General features: G+C 32.8%; 1 protein-coding gene across 2 annotated transcripts in view; it reads right to left on the minus strand.

Moving 5' to 3' along the window:
- Nucleotides 1-22,897, minus strand: part of PCDH10 (protocadherin 10) — a 42,582-nt gene that overhangs the window by 11,075 nt on the left and 8,610 nt on the right. Inside the window, exons 4-5 of one of the 2 annotated variants that reach the window (XM_043486384.1) lie at nt 17,460-17,765; nt 8,389-10,390 (exon numbers count right to left, since the gene is read on the minus strand). In XM_043486384.1, the coding sequence (XP_043342319.1) occupies nt 10,350-10,390; nt 17,460-17,765 (347 nt within the window). In that variant the 3' untranslated portion in view covers nt 8,389-10,349. Of the gene's footprint in view, nt 1-8,388; nt 10,391-17,459; nt 17,766-22,897 lie in introns of those variants that run through there. The other variant, XM_043486390.1, reaches the window with a different exon arrangement.

Here is a 22,897-nt window from a genome sequence, read left to right on the forward strand (position 1 = left end):
CAAAATGACTGCCTGGATGTTTCGTGGCTGATAACTCAATTCTAAGTATAATTGTGACAGAAAAAAAAAAACAGTTTTATGAGCTGCTAAAAGAAGTCATTCTATCCCAACAACCTCAAGCCTCGGGTTCCACCAGCAGCAGTAAAAACCAGGAACCTCTAGAAAAGCATCGGACATTTTTTTTCTCACAAATTTTGACAAAGACAAACTGGGCTCAAACTAGGATCACAGACTAATATTAACTGTATATAAGATTTATATATGATTTACTTAAAGATTTTGGTGAATATTTTTTAAAGTAAAATACTGCTTCAGGGTTTCTTTTTTCACAGAGACACGTTCACAAGTAAAGTAAATCACTCCCTAGAAGCATCTGGTCTGCAACTCACAGAAATGGTGATGACACAGGGGCAATTTTAATCCCGGCATTTAAAATATCATATTTAAAGTGATTAAAGTTCTCATTTTTGCTGCTGCCGTTTACTGGCGAAGTTGTGTCCAGCTCTTTGGGACCCTATGGACTGTAGTCTGCCAAACTCCTCTGTCCATGGGATTTCTCAGGTAAGAATGCTGGAGTGAGTTGCCATTTTCTTCTCCAGGGGATCTTCCAGACCCAGGGATCAAACCTATATCTCCTGCATTGGTAGGCAGATTCTTGACCACTGAGCCATCTTAAAGGTCACATACATTTGATCAAATATTTCCTATGCAAAAATAAGTACTGTTACATCTCAACCTCCTAGTATTTTCAGTTATCATCTTTCACAGTGTCTACTTTTTATGTCTAAGTATCTTAATTTAAAAAAGAAAGCACATTTGTTTTTAACACCATCTCACAACTGTGATTGCAGATGCAACCTTCTTCCAATCATCCAGTCTCAAGACTTGAGAGCTACCCTTTAGCTTAGTCGCTCAGTCATGTCAGACTCTCTGTGACCCCATGGACTCCAGGAGGCTCCTTTGTCCCTGGGGATTCTCTAGGCAAGAATACTGGAGTGGCTTGCCATGCCCTCCTCCAGGGATCTTCCCAAATCAGGGATAGAAACCCAGGTCTCCCACATTGCAGGCAGATTCTTTACCTTCTTTACTGTCTGAGCCAGTAGGGAAGCCCTGAGAACTAACCCTGATAACTATTAATACTTCCTTTACCTTTTATTGTTGCATTTAAAATTCTAATGCTATAATTTTTTTCCCCAAAATTACTCTAATCCTTTCATTTTCATTCTCCATTGGGCCCATATTACCACAAAGTTTGAAACTGCAATAACTCTCTGTTAGTACAACACCAAAAATTAAACCTCATGCAACAAATCCATGCTGACTTCGTTCTAGTGTCCAATTTCTTAAGCCAGGGATTTAACAGTGAATTGGTTAGAGATGTTTACACTAGAATCAGATGCCAATGTACACCATGGGCTGGCTCCCCACCATCTCCTTTTTCTTAATGTTATAATCTATAAAATGGGGACAGTAAGAATACCTATTTTAGTTGGCTGTTGTAGGATTCAAATGCATTAATGTCTGAAAAGTTCTTAGAATAATGCCAGGAACATATTAAGTTCTTAACAATTGTTAGCTACTAATTACTATTGGTATTATCATTCAAATTATGTCTGAATCTATCCAAAGCATGACTTTCAAACTTAACTTCCAATATTCATCCTGGATTTAGTTTAAAGATTTAGAAACCTAGAATATTCACTTAGTATTTTTTTGCTCTCTAATCCCATACTTTTCTTCATGAAAGTCTGTACTTTTTGTCTATCAGTTAAAAATCACATAGTGCTCCAATATTGGTCCCAAAAGAGAATTCTATAAATTCTTCTTTGATTACACTCTAAGACAGCAGTCCCCAACATTTTTGGCATCAAGAATTGGTTTTGTGGAAGACAAATTTTCCATGGACTAGGGTGGAGGAGGATGTTTTACATTTATTGTGCACTTTATTTCTATTATTATTACATCTCCACCTCAAATCACCAGCCATTAGATCCTGGAGGGTGGGGACCCCTGCTCTTAGGGATCTTTCCCGACGATAACCAAAGCCATTTTATTCTAGCAAAGTAAATTTAGAACATAGAATCATTGAAAACCATTGCATTTTGAGAGACAATGCTTAATACAGTTGATAGTTTAATATCATTCATGAGTCTATTAGGTGAAAAAAAGCTAAATCTACTTTAAGATGTCATTTCTTTCATAGCTGGGAAACAGCACTATAAATGCAGGAAACTTTCACTATTTAATAAAAAATAAGAAATTTTATTTTCATAGGAGCCAAACATAGAAAGAAATAAGCACATATGATGAACACAACTGGGCACCTAACAACAGCTTAGTTGTTAGGCCTCTTGCTTTCTAGGAAAATAATGATATCTATGGGCCTCCCTGGTGGTTCAGATGATAAAGAATCTTCCTGCAATGCAGGAGACCAGGTTCAAATCCTGAGTCAGGCAGATCCCCTAGAAAGGGGAATGGCTACCCACTCCAGTATCCTTGCCTGGAGAGAGGAGCCTGGTGGGCTACAGAACGTGGGGTCATAAAGAGCCAGACACCAATAAGCAACTAACGCTTTCACTTTCATGCAAAACTGAAGTGGAAGGCAGAAGACAGAAAACATAGAAAACCATAAAATCATGAGAATTATACTGGAGAGAGTCCAGTGAATAAGCCATAAACAAAGAGTAAAATTTGGGCAGCTTTTCAGCCATTAGTCAAAAGGGCTTATGACATCATTTTCTAGTTCTTTCTGACTTTGAAAGACAAAAGTATAAAAATATAAATATAAGGTAGACTGAGAGAATCAGGTTTACCAGATAACAGGATTTTAAAGAAGAAAAAGGAGGTACACAGAAAAAGGAGCTTCTGTGTGTAAAGACTGATTTAAGGCAGGCATAGATACCTAGTATATCTTATAGAAAGACCCAATTTTCCACACTAATAGACTCTTTACATTTACTTTGTGTGATAATTTTAGGGCACTTATGTCTCTCACCCAGGGCTATCAGAACTCTTTGGAATAACAATATCTTGCCCAAGGCCAGAAGTTACTCTAAAGGGTTAGTACAACTGTCAAAATTCAGATAAAGTCAAATTGGATATGGCCATCTGTTTGTATCACTTTTAAATTTTTTTGACTTGAAAAAATATAAGTTCTTTATTTTTCTACAATCATCAAATATATTCTGCTGCTTTCTGTATGAAATACCAATCTGTTGTTCCAAAAAAGAGTATTCTTTGTCAGATTATTTTTACTGCTTATTGTACATAATTGATATCTTTACTCACTGGAAATACAGAAGTTAAGTAAAATAATGGAGAGTATGAAATATTAAAAGTTATAACCATGCTTTGTGACTAACATCATTATGAAACAAAGAAACTTTAGTATTTGCTATGCATTATGCCTTTGGTTCTCTTCTACACATTTCATTGGTTTCACAGATGAAAAGGAAAAATAGTCATACTGTACTTTTAAAGCATATGTATTATGTGAAAGAATATATACTGCAGATGTAAAATAGTGATATATCATGAAAAGAACATTTGGAGTCTGATTTTTCTCTGGGAGTAAAAGAAAGCATAATTAGTTCTATTTAAACCCAGAATTTAAATTTTCTCCATACTCAGGCTGATGTCATTGTTCCAATTTTAACTGAATATATGGTTGCCTTGAACACTTAATGAGTGCTTCCTTTGGGCCAGGCACTCACTGCTTTAAATATGTTAAATAATTTAATCTCCACAATGAGCTTTTGAGGATCTATGTCACAGATGAGGAAAATGAGTTCCAGGAAGGTTAAAGAAATTATAGAGGTCACACAGCTAGTAACAGGCTGGGTCAGTATGTGAACCTTGGCAGACTGGCTCTCTAACCTGAGCTATTAAGTACACCTCACTACTTTGACATGAGGATCAGAATAAAGCTCCACTCTTATAATTTTGTAGAAAGCTAAGGGTCCAAAGGAAATACATGCATGCTTTGAGAACAAAATCAGAAAATGATGCCTTGTGAAATTAACCATTCCAAACTATCATAAAGTCAAAATGAATAAAATTAGTGATGCTTCGAAAAATCTGTCCCGAAAACAATAAGACTATAGTATTTTTAAAGTACTTACTAAGGACACCACAGGCTTCCCTGGAGGCTCAGGGGTAAAGAATCCACCTGCCAATGCAGAAGACACAGGTTCTATCCCTGGGTCGGGAAGATCCCCTGGAGAAAGACATGGTAACACGCCAGCATCCTTGCCTGGGAAATCCCACGGACAGAGGAATTTGGTGGGCTAGAGTCCATGGGGTCACAAAAGAGACGGCTACAACTTAGCAACTAAATAACAACAACAAGGACACCCTAGTCCAACTAGGTGAACAGCTTCATAAAGAAAAAAGAAAACTTTTTGCTGGTATTATAATATGCCTGAGATTGGTTCATTCATTTTTTCAAAATTATTTCAAAGGTTGGTATCAGGTATTATGAGGTATGGAATGGAGGGATATCAATAATTTAAAATGCTTTTGCATGTTTCTAACACGGCCCAGAGTAGATGTCACTGAAATGACCCAAATTCAGTTTTTTGACCTGTGCATGAAGCATAGTGTCCTTACAGAGTGAGGATGCCCGAGGCTGTGATCACCAGTAATAAAGCTGATCAGATGCCCCTTACACATTTTCAACCAGAGTTCTCATGGTATTTTCCCCTGGATATCTTCCAGGAGTACTTCAGTTGATTCAGTTATTACATCTGTATCTTAAATTTTGATATCAATCCTATTTTCACATCACTGTGATGAGTTCACCAGCCAAAATCATTTTTATATTTGGCCAGTCTTCAGAACATTCATATAATCTAGATCTAGGGCAAACAAAACTGAAGACCACCATGCCCACAATATAGTAGGTCTTCAATAATAAGTTTTCTTGAATGTGGGTCACACTGTTTGGGAGGACTTGTTTAAAACAGCTGGTTAAAAACCTTTTTACAGTTTTAAATGGCCGAGGCATCAAAGAAGAGTATTACAAACAATAGGACCTATGGATGTCTACCCCTCAGAATTAGAAAGTAGTTGAAATGTGAAAAACTTTAAATGATTTTTTAAAAGACATATATTTAAAATTAATTTTAAAGCAGTAGAATATGCCCTTTGTGAGCTAGATTAAATGTTTCTGTTTAAAGTGAAGGCAATATTTCCTCATACTAGATACCTTAGCACACTTTTCATAAACATTTAGAAATCACAATTTCTATGAAGAATTCCTACAAACATTCCTACAAAATTCCTCCAAACTCAATTTAAGTTCTCCAGGGTGGTATTTCTAGATTTCGGGCTCAGTTTTAAGTATGAGATGAAAATGAAATTATTCAACGTCAAGTATTTTTCCTAAAACCAATTCTAAAGTAAACCTGCACTTAAAAATGTATACTTTTCCCAGTAACATTTAAATAGAGTCAATATTTTGTTATAATTGAGAAATAATTATCTTCCCATCATTTCATAATATAATTTTAAAATGTAGATTTCTCAAATCTTCAGCTTGAATTCAAGTTCAAAGGAGTTAAAATTCACTGCATTTTACCAAAAAAAGTCATTGCTACATTGTCTAATACTAAACCCCCTTTACCTATATAAAACTGAGTGGATTTATATGATCATAAAATATTCTAAAATAATTCTAAAATTATGTACTATAACCTGAAATTCATAGAGCTTGTTTCATCACCCCTGACTGGTGAGAATAACTATCACGTTATTTCATCTTCTCATGCCTATATTAAATAGGCATTCAGAGGTAGCTGCTACTATTATTAAATCTAGATTTAATGTTTAACTAACACAATTCCCCTTTATTTTTCCTTTCTTAAGTGTGTAATGAATTCATGCCTCCACATTACTATGCTAATGCTACATTTTAATTTACTCTCCAAAATAATCAACCCAAGATATAATGATCATATATAGCCTGTTTGCTATATCTTCCAAAATAATTAAGAAAGCATATATCACTACTAGGTTTAAGGAGAGTAGGCAACTTGATCTTGAATCACTAATGTTTCATTTTATTTGTGAGCCATTTCATAGTAACTAACAAGGGTTTTCCTTAAAATTGCTCAATAGAGGAAAATATAATACCTAAAGTGGAAAATTCTTATTATAAGAGAAACAAGCCAACTCAATGAAGAAAAGATTCAATATTTGATGAAGTAAGACATTTAAAATATTTAAAATATCTTCATATAGATATTTGAAATCTATAGTCATGGGTTCTTTTTAAAAATTATTATTATATAATATGAAGTCTTAAATCTTTAAGTCATAATACATGCATTTAATAGACAAACCCAATGGTATTTATTGAACATACATAAAATATACTAGACATTTTCATACTCAGATTTTGCATTATTTTCCCAAGTTTCCTTTTAAAACTATGATTTCTTAATTTCTGCTCCTGGACATTTAATCATTCAATTCAATTCCATGTGTGAGAGGGGAAAAAAAGGATTTAAGAAACCAAATATTTCCTTTCCAAAATTCCAAAGTAGAAAAGAGAAGAAGTCATCTACGTAGAAACAAGAAGGGCAGGAAATATATAAAAGCACGGGCTTTCTCAACTGCCTTTCTTTTCTCCCCTAGTAAAGTTGAACCTCATCCCCTCACTCCTTTCAACAAGACCCAGTGTTAGAAAAGCCTTCTTCGGGAATATATCACAGGACTAGAAAGTGCTCTTCCACCAAATCACAGTTGGCATATGCATACGTTTGTAGTTTGTAAAGCTTTCTAGGTAATGTTTCCGTATCTCTCAGGAACGAATACCAATGTCAGCGTCAGGATATTTACCATAACGTGTCATTTAAATCGCTCAGGATTCAATATAGATCCATTTTTTTTTTCTTTCCTGCTCTCAATAAAAACAGATTAACTGATCGCTATCTTATCTGTGTCATATTTGTTTAAACACTTAACATTTGCTTTGTTACTGATCCCCTTTTCTTCTCAATTTGCAGTCCCTCAGACCTTTTAGACTCTCTTCAGATATGCTATTTTCCAAAATGTTAATCTCTTTACTTTATTCAGAATCTCCTTTAAGCATCTTGGTCTCCAGTTTGCAACGATCTTCTAATCGAGACTCAAAGAAATGTGAAACAAAGACATTTCAATTTCTCTACTCTGTTGTTATAATCTGGTATTCAAGTCAACGTATTTAAATATTTGTTTCTGTAAAACACCACGAAGTTAACAGAAGATTATGTTTCAATAAGAAGATATAATGAGATATATCAAGCACTTAAAAAATATTAGATGTGGTAAGAACTCCAAAGATAGTAAGAGAAATCATATCCAAGGAGAATATATCCTAAGTAAATTGTCTTTTTAGCTTACACACTGATATATTTTAGCTATATTTGCTTTCCCTATGTTATCAGAGAGAATAACTAGCTATTATATTCTAGTTAACTCAAGTATACTGCACTATTTTTTCAAACTCTATAAAATTTTATAACTGGAAAAATTAATCTTTGGCTAGAGTCCAGGACAAAAACTAATCTTTGTCTAGGTAACCCTGTGAGTGGTAGTAACTGAAAGGGGACAGAATGGTGGACTTTTTGAGATGCCAGTGATGTTCTGGCTACTAGGCTCAGTACTCAGTTAATGTGCTTCCAGATGACACAGGAATGTTCCCTTTCTGGAAACTTCTGGAGTTATCCATCTGTGATTTTTGTACTTTTCTATATGGGTATGATGTGCATGCTGTGCCTGTCCAATATACATATCATATATTAATCAAAGTTTTAAAATAAAGATGGGTTTCCATCAACAAACTTGACTTTAATCATGAATAAAATTAATTATAAATGCAAATAAGAGTTATGAGAAAATTATGGAAGTTTGAACAATGACCAGACAATGAACAATAGCAAGAAAATTTTCAAGGAGAGAGAGTATTCTTCTGGTTATGCTAAACTTTAGTAAACCTGCTGAAATAGTTATGGATTAAACAGTAAGGTTTCTGGATTTGCTTTACAAAATCTGAATGAAGAGGAAGTATTTAGCTTTTGGATGAAACAAATTTGGCCAAGAATTGATAATTGTTTAAGCTGGAGAATGTGGAGAGTTTAGTAAACTATTTCCTTTTTTGAACAAGCTTGAAATTATCCATCATTTCAAATGTTTAAAAACATAACTTAGTAGAATGTATGGGTTCTACATAATATTGTTCTCTGTTACCATTGTTCTTATCAAAAAGACTGAGATAAGTCAAGAACCAAGATATAGTCCCCGAGGACAGATCTAGATTCATGACCTCCAACGCAATCGTCTGATCAACAATTCTATGGTAAATAAAACTTGAAGCCACATTGCTACTCATTAGCAAGGAGATTAGTTCTGGCATCATATTTATTAAAGATGAAAAGTACAATAATTCTATAGGTCAATCTCTAGGTTTTCTACATATTTCTAAAAATACACTGATAGCAACTGTCAAACCATAACATTAACTTTCTTATCTGAGGACCTACCACCATTTCAATTAAACCTACACGGGAAGTATTTTATCTTAAATACACCATCTAGTGTACATCATCAAGACATCTTGCTACGTGTACTTTATCTATTGTTGCCATTTATGACTCAAAAAGTTCCTATCATATGCTGCCCTTTGAGACAAAGCCCAACAGTGTTTGGTTAGGTATAAGAGAAGCGTCCTACCCTATTTCTTTACCCAGGATGATTAACAATATAATCCAGGAAATATACATTTGATATTGAGTTTATTTATGTATTACTTCTAGGCTTAAGTTTTTCTTACCTTTCAAACACTTATTTTGGAAATTTCTGACAAAAACATTTACAAATATGCTTTTTATGGAATAATACAGTAATTATGCAAATTTCAGCTGAAACATAGTTACTGGCATATATATGAATCTTGGAATATTTGATGACAAACTAATGTCAGTTTTCTACTTTGTGTAAATTATACAGTTAAACATCCAACACAAGTGATATTAGAATCTTGTGTGGGATTCTAGTTGACATCAACAGTAAAAAAGAAAAAAAAGCCCTACTGATTACAACATTTTTACAAGCAGTAAAAATAATGTCTTCCTTATAATATAGACATCTAATTTCTCTAGAGAGTCATGGTTAATTTCGCTACATTATGCAATATGAACTGGTCCTCAAAAGTACATCTAGTAGTTTAAAAAAATAAAGGAACAACCAAACTTGATTGCATCACTCATCTGTTCCTCAAAAAGCACTACATTATCATGCTAATAGCTTCTGATAATGAAGTAGCAGTTAGTTAAATAAATTTACTCTTATGTTAAGCACAATCCTTGTTTATTCTTTCTCTGGAAATTGATAGATACAATTAAAAATTAAACCTAAATTAAAAATATAATGCTTCTCTATGGGATACATATATGCATAACTGTGTCCATACAACAGAATCATGAAAATAGAACACAGAAAATATATTTATAATCACTTGTTGAACTCAATGAGTTAAAAGCTATGCTTGATGATTTAGATAGCACTTTAAAGTACAGATTACAAACTTTTATTGAAATAAAGTTCACATATAATCTTTTAATCCCTACATTTAAAAACAATCTATCTCTAGGAGAAAGAAGTGCCTAGAAGTCAAGTGCCTAGATAAAATGTATAAACATAAAGTTGTGTATTGTACCAAAGAATAAGAAATAAAGACCTGATTTTTTTCCCTGTAAATTTTATACCTTACGACTTGTTTTTATTCATGTCATTTTGTACGTGATTACATTTTTGGGTTCAATCTTTCAAATCTTCTATACTGTCCCCACCTAAACTGATGTAGGTTATTAGAAATCACTGATGCAGTAATTAGGGAGTCTTATTGGACTTTAACATAAAACTTCCAAGATTATTATTATTAATGCTATTTGGGAAGCATTAAGTGGATCCACATTATGCTGAGTTTAGTCTTGACTCAGTAGTATTATCTAATCTTGAAAAATGAACCTTATGGTTCAAAACAGTTTCTAAACTACATTGTCTAAATGATGCTATCTAATTTCTATTAAAAGGATTTCAGAAGACGCAGACTCACTCAAAAAAAGTCTGGCACATTGAGTATTGAACAATGTTTAATGATATTTATAAGCAATTGAACTTGTAAATTCCAGACTTATATACAATATCTTTATAAATTAATGCATTTAGATTTTGACCCATGATCTTCAGAATGATGAGGCAGGAAAATTTCCCAAGTAGATATTTCTTTTGATTGATAATTCTATTTATATTTTAATTGATAATCTTCCTTTGTGAGGCTCACGTGATGGACAAATGCTTATATGGATTTACTTCCAATGTACAAAATAAGAAAGGGGATGAAAATGATCTGTAATATAAAATGAGGTATATAAATAATATTAATATGCTAAATGTTAATTCAATAAAATGCAAAGTGTGCACAAAAAGAATGATTTTATGTAGATAAAGAATCACTTACTAAGCAGTGTAAAACATTGAATAAATATATAAATTAGTTTTATTAATTGTCTTTTCTGTATGACCTTCAATATTTTATTTAACCATATATCAATGAATTGAAAAATGCAATTAATAACACACACACAAACACCTCCTACCTGGGAACTAAGTAAGAAGAAGAAGTGACTATAACAGAGCAAAGAAAGGAAAATATACTAGCTTTAAAAAATGTGAAAGATGAGAGCTTATGTGTGAAAGCTGCTAGTAAGTAAAACATGTATTGTTTGTAAAACAATACATAAGAAAGGGGAGCAATTAAATTTCTAAGAGAGTTAAGAAATTAAGAACAAATATATTTCTTCCTTAGGATATGAATACAATTCTTTGAATAAATCAAAAGAAATTTAAAATCTTAAAGTATTAAAAAAAATCATATTTCACAAAATACCTTGGTTAGGTGTATTTCAGTATTCTGAATGAGTTCAAACTCTGTTTTCCCTCATAAAAGTTTATAGACACTATTTAGAAAGAAATATAAGCAATTTAAAACATGTTTTATTAATTGAAAAAAGAGAGTTTGCCTGTTGTTGTTCAGTCGCTAAATCGTATCCAACTCTTTTGTGACTCCATGAACTGTGACCCACAAGCTTCTCTGTCCATGGGATTTCCCGGGCAAGAATACTGGAGTGGGTTACCATTTCCTTCTCCAGAGGATCTTCCCCACCCAGGGATCGAACCCCTATCTTGTGCATTGGCAGGCAGATTCTTTACCGCTGAGCTACCAGATAGTTTGCCTAGAAATATCAAAACTGTGTGTAGTTGTTTTCAGTTGTGTCCAACTCTTTTGTGACTTCACGGACTGTAGCCTGCCAGGCTCCTCTGTCCATGGGATTTTCCAGGCAAGATTACTGGAATGGTTTGCCATTTCCTTCTCCAAGAGATACCAAAACTGTGTGTAGACGTGTGTGTAAATTAAAATATGATAACAGCATTAAAGAAAATTTGGTTACTTTAATAAAACTTATTCATCCATTAATTCATTTCCCATCACATAATTACTTTGCACTTATAATATGCATAGTTGCATAATGAGTCTAAATATGCCAGGAGCCTATTGGCTACTAACTAGTTTCACCCAAAGGCACAAATTTTTAAATGACATGTTGTAAGAGAATCACTGTTGTCTAAATAAGTAAAATGCAAATTGTCCACAGAAATTGCCAGATGTATAGATTTAAAATGAACTACTCTGTTTTATATCTGCACCTCAGATGATTTTTATAGCTTTCAGTTTAAATCATATTAGTTATGGAAGATCATTACTCAACAACTAAAGGAGAAGAAACAATATCATCTTATAATATCTCACTTATCTGGAGTATAGGAAGATTCCAGTCAGCTGCCGTATCAGTTAACTGGAATAATGATATGAATTGTGAATAGATTACCATTTTTCAAAACAGTGCAATATTGTAAAATTCAGTGAACATTGAATTCTAACAGTGGATATATAGAGAATATGAACTAGGGTCAGGTTTCTTCTGATCCTGAGTCATCATACATTTCCTGCTCACAGAGTTGAGGTGAGTACTTTTTTGACTATGAGAGATTAATTTATAATTACAAAATAAAAGAATTTAATGGAAAAATAGAAAGGTTGGTGTGATTCAAAGACCAGAGGTTTGTCACAAAGAGATAAACTAAAACAGTAATAAATTAGGCTCACAAATCTGATGTATTTTTATGAAGATTAGTGAGAGAACAAAAATCTCAGAAATAGGATATTTTTTTAAAATGCAGCACAACTTGAAGAAAAAGTGAACAGAAACAAACATAGCCATTTTTAAAAAAGGAAAAAAATATTGAAAAAGATGTCCACTCATTTAGCAATGTATGGACCTAAAAAATAAAAATGTTAAAAAGGCCACATATAAAAATACCTTTTGTGGAACTTAATATTTGGTAAAGTGATGCTATGTTTATGACATTAGAGGAATATACAAATCCCAAAGAAAACACTATACATGGATATAAGGGTAATCTGTACTGCTAAGAAAAGTCATTTTATTTTGAATTCTATATATGCTCCTACACAATCTTGTCTTCAACACTCAGAGGGCAGACTAAAATAATGAAAGGATTGGAAAAGGTGTGACTCAATAAAATTATACTCTGCAATTTTAAAAAAACTAAAATCTTGAAGTTCTAGGTAGAAATAATATAGATACCAAAAAGAATTTTTCCTAAAATGATGGTCACTAATGAAAACTATAGGCTAAAGTCGCAGCAATATTTTAAATGCAATGTTTCCAAATTCTGACATCTTTTCTTAATGCTATGTTATGTATGATTTGGGTTGAAATTTCAAAAGGACTCCAAAGTAGGCAAAAACAAAGTTAAGTCAGGAGACAGCTAGAGTGATTTTTTGACACATCTGGACCACTCTAAATGTTATTTGATATGAAAACAGAATCAATTGCAACACTTTTCAATAGATGGTTTCCTACAGTTCTAGGATTGTAGAAAATTTCATGGATTTAGGATTTTAAAAAAATCATGATATCAATGTAGGCTTTTTCACTCTATTCAGTATAATTTATTTTTGTATGATTCTTTAAACAAATAAAAGAAATATTTCACAAATACATTTTAGATGAAACTTCATTAGTGATTTATCTTATAATTGTCTCCAATTCTTAGGGAACGATTATGTTTTTGACAAGAAATCAACAGGTTTCCAAAACACAAATCCTTACATCTTTAGTACTGTATTGTTTAGGCTGATTTAAACTGAAAGATATACTTGCTTCCAGACCAAAAAAAAAAAAAATCTGGAGAGATAATGTCAAAATGTGAAGCCAAAATCATGAGCAAGAAAGATTACGAAAATAATATGAAATGAAAGTGAAGTCGCTCAGTCGTGTCCGACTCTTTGCGACTTCTCTTTGTAGCCTGCCAGGCTCCTCTGATTCATTTGAAAAGACCCTGATGCTAGGAAGGATTGAAGGTGGGAGGAGAAGGGGAAGACAGAGGATGACATGGTTGGATGGTATCACTGCCTCAATGAACATGAGTTTGAATAAAACTCCGGGAGTTGGTGATGGACAGGGACGCCTAGAGTGCTGCAGTCCATGGGGTTGCAAGGAGTCGGACAAGACTAAGCGACTGAACTGAACTGAACTGAGGCTCCTCTGTCCGTGGGGACTCTCCAGTCAAGAATACTGAAGTGGGTTGCCATTTCTTTCTCCAGGGGATTTTCCCAACCCAGGGATCGAACCTGGGTCTTGCGCACTCCATGCAGACTCTACCGTCTGAGCCACCACGGAAGTCCCCAATATTAAATATATTATTTTAAATATTGGGCTTTTCTAAATTACATTAATGATATAACTTTTTCCAGTTATATTCTTGAACTTAAATTATTTTTATGTTCCTTATTTGCTTGGACTATCTAGATTAGTTTATGTTTAACTTACCATGTCACTTGAAACACATGTTATTTTTAAATAACATGTCTATAGTTTTAAAGAAATTATTGACTTCCATATGAAAGAATATAAGGAATTTTAAACTCCAGAGAATATTTTTATTTCATTTTAGCAAGTGTTGAAAACAATGATTAACTTTTATTAAAAGTTAAAGTTATATTTTAATATTTTTTATTGTTCTAGTAAAAATTAAAGGTAAAGCTAAGCTAAAATTTATTAACATTTTAAGATTAAAATCTAAACACTGTATGACCATACTCTACATGTTTAAATTTATTTTCTCAATCTTTCAGTGTATTCCTTTGATCCTTACTAGAGTATTAGAAATCTACAACATAACGAAAATAAGAGAAGGCATGCTCGTAAAGAGCTCATGACTAATGATGTTAAGTATTAACAGATATGTTCAAAATTACTCCTGATTTTAAAAAGTAAGTTCCATTTCATTAAGTGCATTATATATACTCTTCATGGATCTTTTCTTATACATTGAAAAAGGAGGAAATAAAATTGAATAAAGGTAGTTTTTTAGAAACACAAAGTATATTTTTTAAACATGTATATACACACTTTGTGTAAAAGTTGTTTTCCTCCAATTTGTAATTTTAACTCTAGCAATCAGAGGTGTAGAAATGGAAAGTTCTTGGGTGCAGACAATGACTTCATTTGTATTATTAAGCGTATCACCATTTCCCTGGGATTATTTGTAAATGATAGTACTAGCCTCATAAGGCTTTTTTTAGGGCTTCACAAAAGTAAATATACAGCTACTTTTTTTTAACATCAAAATATACATTATGTTCATTTAAAAACTAAATGTGTATTTAGCAAAAGTAAAACTGCTTTCTCAAGAATTATTTAAACACTCTGATTTTAAAAAAGGTATTTAGTGCTAATTTTTAGTTTCTTTAGTAACATAAGGGACGCCCTTTTCAATTTAGAAGATGAGAATATTTCCATTCCTGATGATAAATGATACACATATTAACAGCTACCACTATGTGAATTTGGGGGCAAAATAGCCAGGAATGGATGGTTCTGATTTAGTTTGTATGGTTAGATTAACATAAAATTGACTATTCTTATTAAGTCAGAGGCACAAAGTAATTTTAAAGGTAACTGGGTGTCTAAGATGACATTAAACACAGGAATTTAAAAAAAGTTCAGATATCACTAAAGTTATATGAAAAACTGAGGAGAGTATAAGCAAAAACAGCAAAATAGCTAATTTTCTGCTTCTTTTTCATCCTGGTCACACTTTACCCCAAACCCTAAATTTTGAGCAATGTGAGCTGAGCTGACTAAAACAGAAGACATAAATTGTTATTCAAAATTAATTGATTATAATACACGTCTGGATAATATGTAAAAAAATCTTAATTTTCCTAGTAAAATAATACATGCATTCTTTGATTTCTAGCAGCACATATAACTGATAACATATTTCATTATCCCTGAAATCAAGGATCTAAGTGAAAATACTAGACTCCTAAAGAAGAGACACTGGCATTATAATATATGCAGCATTAAAATTTTTATCAACAAAAAATGTTACCATGATTTTTAAAATTAAAAAGAAAAACTAGTCAGTAGAGAAAGACTTTTATAGATGTTCAAAATTTCAGTTCTATAATGTAAATGAAACTTCATCAAGGTTGGTATTCACTAAGAGTTAAAGAGGGTGAACTGATTTCTCACTATATTTAATGTAGAATTACCAGTTAATATATGCTAACAGAAAATATTATATATTTATGTAGAAATACACATTTGAATTACTCTGAATCATATACACTTTGAATTTTTGCCTTGACATTACTGGTAATATATTTCTGTAGTATATATTCTTAGTTTAAGTGAAACACTAGTGAGAATATGTTGTTTTAAATTTGGAAAACTTTGGTAAGTAAAATTTTAAATCCAGAATTTAGTTTGAGGGGCAAAGAGTGAATCATTGTCCTTATTTATTAAAATTTGAATTTAAGCTGCTTTAAATCATAGTGTATGTGGATGTGTAAGTTAAACATTAGGACTTTAGCATCCAAATTACATCTGTAAGAGATTTTGTTAGATAGTTCAACAAAATACTTTTTTTCAGTATTTGTGCCCTCATATTTCATAACTGTATAAAATGAAGCAAAACAAATATCAATAATTTATAGAGAGGAATAATTATTTGGTTCTGAAATGCTAATATACTATGTCATTCTGGGGTAATGGTATTCCTAAGTAATTTGAAAAACTGAATGCAATCCTTCTAAATACACAATTTGATCATTGTTGCTATCAGAATGCATGTATTCAATGGCAGATTCACATTTTTAATCGTAAGATAATAACTAACTCTTATTATCAATATCCAGAGTTGTAGTCATATCCTTATCCTCCATGTACTTAATCCATGACTTTCATATTTACATAAAAGGGCTAAATTCTTCTAGTTTTTTCTTCCATTTAAGTATTTTTTTCATCCCACTTCATAAGTCATAAAAGAAATGATATATCTGCAGTGGCTCATTTTTGTTTCTAATTTATAGTTCCATTATTTTTATTTCTTGCACTGGAAGATGAAAGTAAGAAAATGACATGTACATTGGATTTGCTGTACAAGATAAAAATCATCTTTTGATTGAGTTTTTATAATTTCCATTCTTATCAAATATTAGTTGACATGGTTTGATCAAAATATTGAATCATCAGTGGTATTTAACTATTAACTAAAAAGTAAAAATTCCTTTATAGCAGAGAATAAATGGAATAATTTCCTTACAAAGACCCTCAAATAAAATATACTAAATAATCCTAAAGCATTTGTTATTCAACTGGTTGTATAAAATAATCCACTTAGAGACTAGGGTCCCAAAATCAAAAGAGCTAAGTACAATTATCAAAGTCTCAATATTAGAAGAAGAACCTATTGTTGTAAATAAATGAATAATATTGCTGTATTGATATGCTTTCATCATGTAGTTCCTCTGATTCTGATAAGTGACTTGAATCCATGCCAACATATTACTAACCTACACAAAATTATCAAACTGATGGCTGCAATGTACTCTGAACTTAGCTTAACATGTTTAATGTCTTTATGGGGAAAGGATGACTAAGCAATAATGCTGGTATCAATAAGAAAACAAAATTGCTCTGTGAATTGTGTCAAGAGATGTTTTTCCACCTTACACAAGCCCTTCAAAACACATGGAAATCAAGTAAACATGTGAGCAATATTCAAAGGAAATATGAAGATCATTTGAAAAATGTTTTCAACAACATCAGAAGTTGTGTTTGATTTAATCTACTAACCCAGGAACCTGTCTTCCTGTTAAGTATATTCATTTTTGTATTGTAAAGCGCTGTCTGCATCCCAGAGTCACTTTTATCTTTGTTTTTGAAAACAACCTGAATTCTATTTTTACGAAGAAGAATGGCATGTTGAACTTTATTTCCTGAAAGGGAAGACTTTGATACAGCCTTTTATGTAATACTTACTCAAATATGGTGGTTTGTAAGGCGCTCGTGTATTAGACAGCAGTCCATCCAGTTCCTTCCTCTCCAGGGTGCTGTGAAGGGCCTTCTCTTTGCCGAAGGTGGAGAAGGACCTCTCCGTCCCGGGCTGGGCTTCTGGAGTTTCAAACACTTCAGTGTCTGGAACAGAGTCCATGCCAGGAACATGCAGATTGCTACGATAATCAGCAGCCTGGCGTCCATCAGAAGGGACAAAGGAGGGCATCCAGCACCGATCTGAGTGGCCAAGTGCTTTACATTCCTCGGTGCAGTTGGAGAAGAGATCCATACCTGTGAGTAGAAAACAGAGAAGCTTTGGATGGAGGCTACATCAACACGACCAGCTGCTTGTGTATGCGCTCTGTTCTCAGTTATGTCCGACTCCTTGCGACCCTGTGAATTGCAGCCCACCAGGCTCCTCTGTCCATGAGATTCTCCAGGCAAGAATACTGGAGTGGGTTGCCATACCATCCTCCAGGGAATCTTACCAGCTTAGTAGTGAAACATTACAGGCGATGTAAAGAGTAATGGGTAAAGGCATCTTAACAGAATTTTCTTCTGTTAACCTGACAGGAGCCCCAAATTGCTTTGTATTATTTGGTAAAGGGTAGGACTCTTGGCAAACAGGGCTCTGAGATAGATGTTTCTAAACTGGTCAGGATGTTGAGGGAAAATATTGACTCTAAATTATTTAAATAATTGGAAAATAGTGAGAATGAATATTAAAAAAAAAAAGAAAATCTCTGAAATTTGTAACAGAAAAAATAAAACCCAAGTGGAAAGCCTTCATTACCTGTAATTTCTAATGATGATAAGTCATATTTTTTTCCTTAGAGACAAAAATGGAAGAAATATGGGAAGCGTGAGTGACGATATTTGGATAATAAGATCTAGACATGAAATAAAAAGTGAAATTCAACAGAAACATGGCCTATATATCGATATACCAATAAATAATAAGAATAAAACAAGAGTGGCCAAGAGCATGCTTTTTTAGGTTCTTAGAAAATGACTTCCTACAAGTTATTTTTCAGTGACACTCTTGTAGTCCATATTACTACAAACTGCTTATCATTTAGCACTTAGACAAGCCCAGAACAAATGACTGTAATTAGTGAAACCAAGGTAACCAAGAGCAAGGTGAGTCAGCTGCAGGCGCTATTGACGAATACGTTATTACTTGTTCTATATTGGAAAACACTTGTCCCAGACAACACAGAAATGTTTGCTTACTGATCCTAGAATACCAAGATTTCAAATGACATCTTCAAGTTTCATTGTCTCCTGTAGGCTGACAAGATTATTAAACATGATATTTATGACCCAAGAAAGCTCACTCAGTCTCTTAAGCAAAATATCATTTTAGAGCACTACAGAATACTATCTGTTATTCAATTTGATAACTAGCATTATGTAAAAAAAGCAAGCACACAAACAAAAATCACATTTTAATGTGTTTCTAGACAGAGCAATGCATTTATTAAATATGTTTAAAAATAGGATCAATTAGAAATAACCAAAGAGTGATTATTCCGTATGCCAGAAACTCTCAAATGCATGAAATGCCCGGTGTGGAAAAACCACGGATTATTTTTTTAATCAAGAGAGTGTAATGAAAACACTTGATTGTTTCTTCTATAAATATTATGAGTGATTTGAGCTCTTGAGCAAGTTTTAGTTTGTAAAATCCTGACACACAATCATTTACTTTTTGTGTGCATATTTTAACAGCTCTTTATATAATACAAAGAAATCAATTTTTCATAATTACTAAGCCCCCAGATTATCCTCAAGTATTTTGGAGTTTAAAACAATTAATTATGTAAATTGTTTAAAGAAATAACACCAAACTTCTTATCATATATTAATCTCAAGTTATAATGACTTTTTAAATTTTAAATTAAACTGTGTATAATGCTGGGGCTTTCCAGGTGGCTCATTGGTAAAGAATCTGCCTGCCACGCAGGAGATGCAAGAGAGGGGAGTTTGATCCTTGCACTGAGATCTTCTAGAGAAGGAAATGGCAACTCACTCCAGCTTTCTTGCCTGGGAAATCCTAGGCAAGAGGCATGGGCAGAGGAGCCTGGCAGGCTACAGTGCATGGGGTCATACTGAGTCTCACAGGATTTAGCGATTAAATAGCAGCAGCGGCAGCATGTACAATACTAAATCTGACTTCGATTATAATAATCTATTGATAATTGTCATGCATAAACCCAGAAGTAAATACTGATCAGTGCATTATTGAGGAACATAAATGTGAGTTGAAGCTGGGATAAGGAATCAGACTAAGATCAGCAAGTAAAACAGGTCAACTATTTTCTAGACACCAGGGAAGTTAAATTATCCTGTTCCTATAAGGAGATAGGTATTAGGGGGAAAAAAAAAGAGGAAGGGAAGAAGAATATCCCCGATGCACACTGACACGGCAGGTAACTAGAAGCTATAGAACCAGAGAGATCTGTATTTTGATGCACTGTACTCTAAACATTCCCAATTTATAGTGTAATAAGGAATAAAAGGTCTTTTTGATAGATGGAAGTACCATTAAAAGTCAATTATGAGCAATTATTTTAAAAATACATTTATATCATATTAAATTTGAAGTTGATGGAAAAATTCAAATATTAAGATAGAATTATATTACCAGATCCTGATAAAGATGGGTACTAATGCAAAATTTGGAATTAATACAATTTTCATCACATAACTGATAAAACCCTTTCAAATACACCTCATGAGACCATTAATATTATTTCACATCTTTTTGAGCACTGTACCCAAGAATTCTTATAATTCTGAATATGATAATCACACAGAAAAAACTTAATGATCTATTCTCTGCATTATCTTTAAGATATTTGAAGGTACTTTTAGGAGATGTTAGAAGGTACTTTTATGAGATGTTAGAAGGTACTTTTATTAGAACTTGTTTTCATGGCTAGTTGATATTCAATTGTGCTAAATTTCTTCTCTTGAAGTGTACGGTTTTCTGCCTCTTTGACTTATTAGACGCTAGTTAAAATTCCCTTAGATGATGAAATAAAGTTCTCTGACTTGAAAACCTGTACAAAAAAATTATCATGTGCATAACAAGAAAAGCGAGAAATATGATAAAGTTTTCTGTTGGATAAACAGTGTTACCTGCCTGAAAGGGGAACAACACTTGTACATAATGTTCCTCATAAATTTATGAGCTACTCCTTTTAAAGTGGGATCCCCATAGTGATAACACAGGTTTATGTAAACTACAAAGAGAGGGAAGATGGCATGAATATGTTTCACATGTTTTACCGACAAAACAAGTGTACTAATTTCTCATGAGGAAAATATCAGAAGTAGAAACAATTTTTTTAATCACATAAAAAGTATATCAATAAATTTCAAATAAGTTTTAGAAGTATTCATTGAAAAAAAAATTTTTTTTTTGTCTCATATGTATAGTTTGAGAACTAAATAAATTGTGCCCATTACCTGGCCTCACCTTAGGGAGCCACTGAAAGACGAAAATGACTTTATCTTTTTTCATATATCACTAGTCCCCATTAAGTATATTATTTTAATGACCAGACAAGCAGAGGCGTGTTTAAGTTTTGTGGCGGTCAATGACTGCACAAACGACCGGAATGCCAAGTATTTCTGTACATGGGACATTTAAAAATGCGTATCTTTCACACTGCTTTGGAAATTTTTAACATCTCAAGTTGCAGGCCCAAGAGAAAATAACTTCAACTGTCATTTTTTTTTTCTCATTCAAATGCCCTTATTTTAGAACCTGTGAGACTTGTATAGCAGAAAACTACCGGCCACACCTGAGTTATGAGGTTTTGGTCATTCCTAAGAAACATTTCAACATACAGATTTTATTTGCAATTTCTTGCAATTTATTTTTTTTCCACTTCTCAGAAATGGCCTGTTCTACATGGCACGACAGCTGAAGTGATAGACTGCCTGCTATATAGAGATATATTTAGACAAATTTTAAAATACATCTTTTTACACTAGCAAGTAACTTGATCCCTTATAGTCAGAGGCTGTGATATTACCACTGAGAACAAACTGTGATTTCAAAAATGTAATTATAGTCAATTTGTTCTGTTTTCTGATGAATTCAATACAGTAAAATTACATGGACCTTTCTCATGTAACAAGCCTTCAAAAAATGTATTTTTCCCCAAATATGATAAATTAGTTAAAAAATCAACACACATGTTTTTGAGGAAATTTTAAGTCTTCTTGTAATTATTTAACACTGGAGAAATTCGAGATATTAACAATAATCACCAAAATTTCTGTAGTTTTTGGTTTGGTTTGGGAGCAGAGATTTTACAACATAATTCATCTATGAAAAAATCAAAACATGCAGATCAAAATTTTCTCACTACCTAACATATTTCAATATATTTATCTTTTTCTCCATGTTCTCTTAATATTTGTCTTATATCTTTTTCAATTGTAAATGTCTCTGCATTACCTAGTTGTAGCTCATATTTTCACCAGAAACCTGGTGAAAAAGAAAAAGCTTTTGCTTATTCAGATTATGGTATAAATTCACCTTATTTGTAAAGCCAGAAGCTAATTACCAGTATCTAAATTCTTTTTGGAGTTGAGAAAGGGAAATTTTTAACTTTATGATAGGCCGAAAATTCTTATTGATATTGCAGTAGTAGTACAATGGCTTAATTTATTTCATGATTTATGTTTATCTACTAGTATGAAAACACTGACAATATAAATCACTTTTTAAATTTATACTCAAGTTTTGAACATGTGTCATGTACAAGTCTCATAATAATTAGTTAAGAAATAAACACATTTAGAAGCTAAGCTGTCTTTTAAATAAAAGAAAAATTTAGAAGAAGAGAAATTTGAAAATTTTCAGGTAGATTATAACAAGTAACATTAACTTATGAGGGTTTTCTTCTTCAATACACATTTTAAGAAGGTCAATTATTAAAAATAAATTCAAATTTAATCTTAGTGTGCACATTGTAAGTACTTAATAAATGGGGGGAAAAAAACAACTACTTACAGCTAAATAGATCTTAGATCTACCTCCGATAATTGTACTAGTTTTAAGTTCATTTCGTCTTTTTTTTTTCGGCTATTTACGCTGTGATTAATCAGTTTCTCCCCTTGTGATAGTTTATGCAAGCATTTACCACATCTCCTTGGACTTCTGCCATACCTACCCAATACATCAATAGTGCAGTGAAATAAACGGAAAGCACCTTGACAAGCCTATAGAAAGAAAGTGCCACAGACCAGTGGTCACGTCGAAGAATTCCACACATGGAGCCAGGTGCAGTGGAAAACTGAAAAAGCTTATGTGATTCTCTGTGCAGCTGCCTCCGTGTTTAAAGCCCTTCTATGAACAAGATTGGTGACTGCAAATGGCTTAGAGAGGAGAAAAGCAAGTGGGG

The sequence above is a fragment of the Cervus canadensis genome, chromosome 1 (assembly GCF_019320065.1).
Source record: "Cervus canadensis isolate Bull #8, Minnesota chromosome 1, ASM1932006v1, whole genome shotgun sequence".
Taxonomy (NCBI): domain Eukaryota; kingdom Metazoa; phylum Chordata; class Mammalia; order Artiodactyla; family Cervidae; genus Cervus; species Cervus canadensis.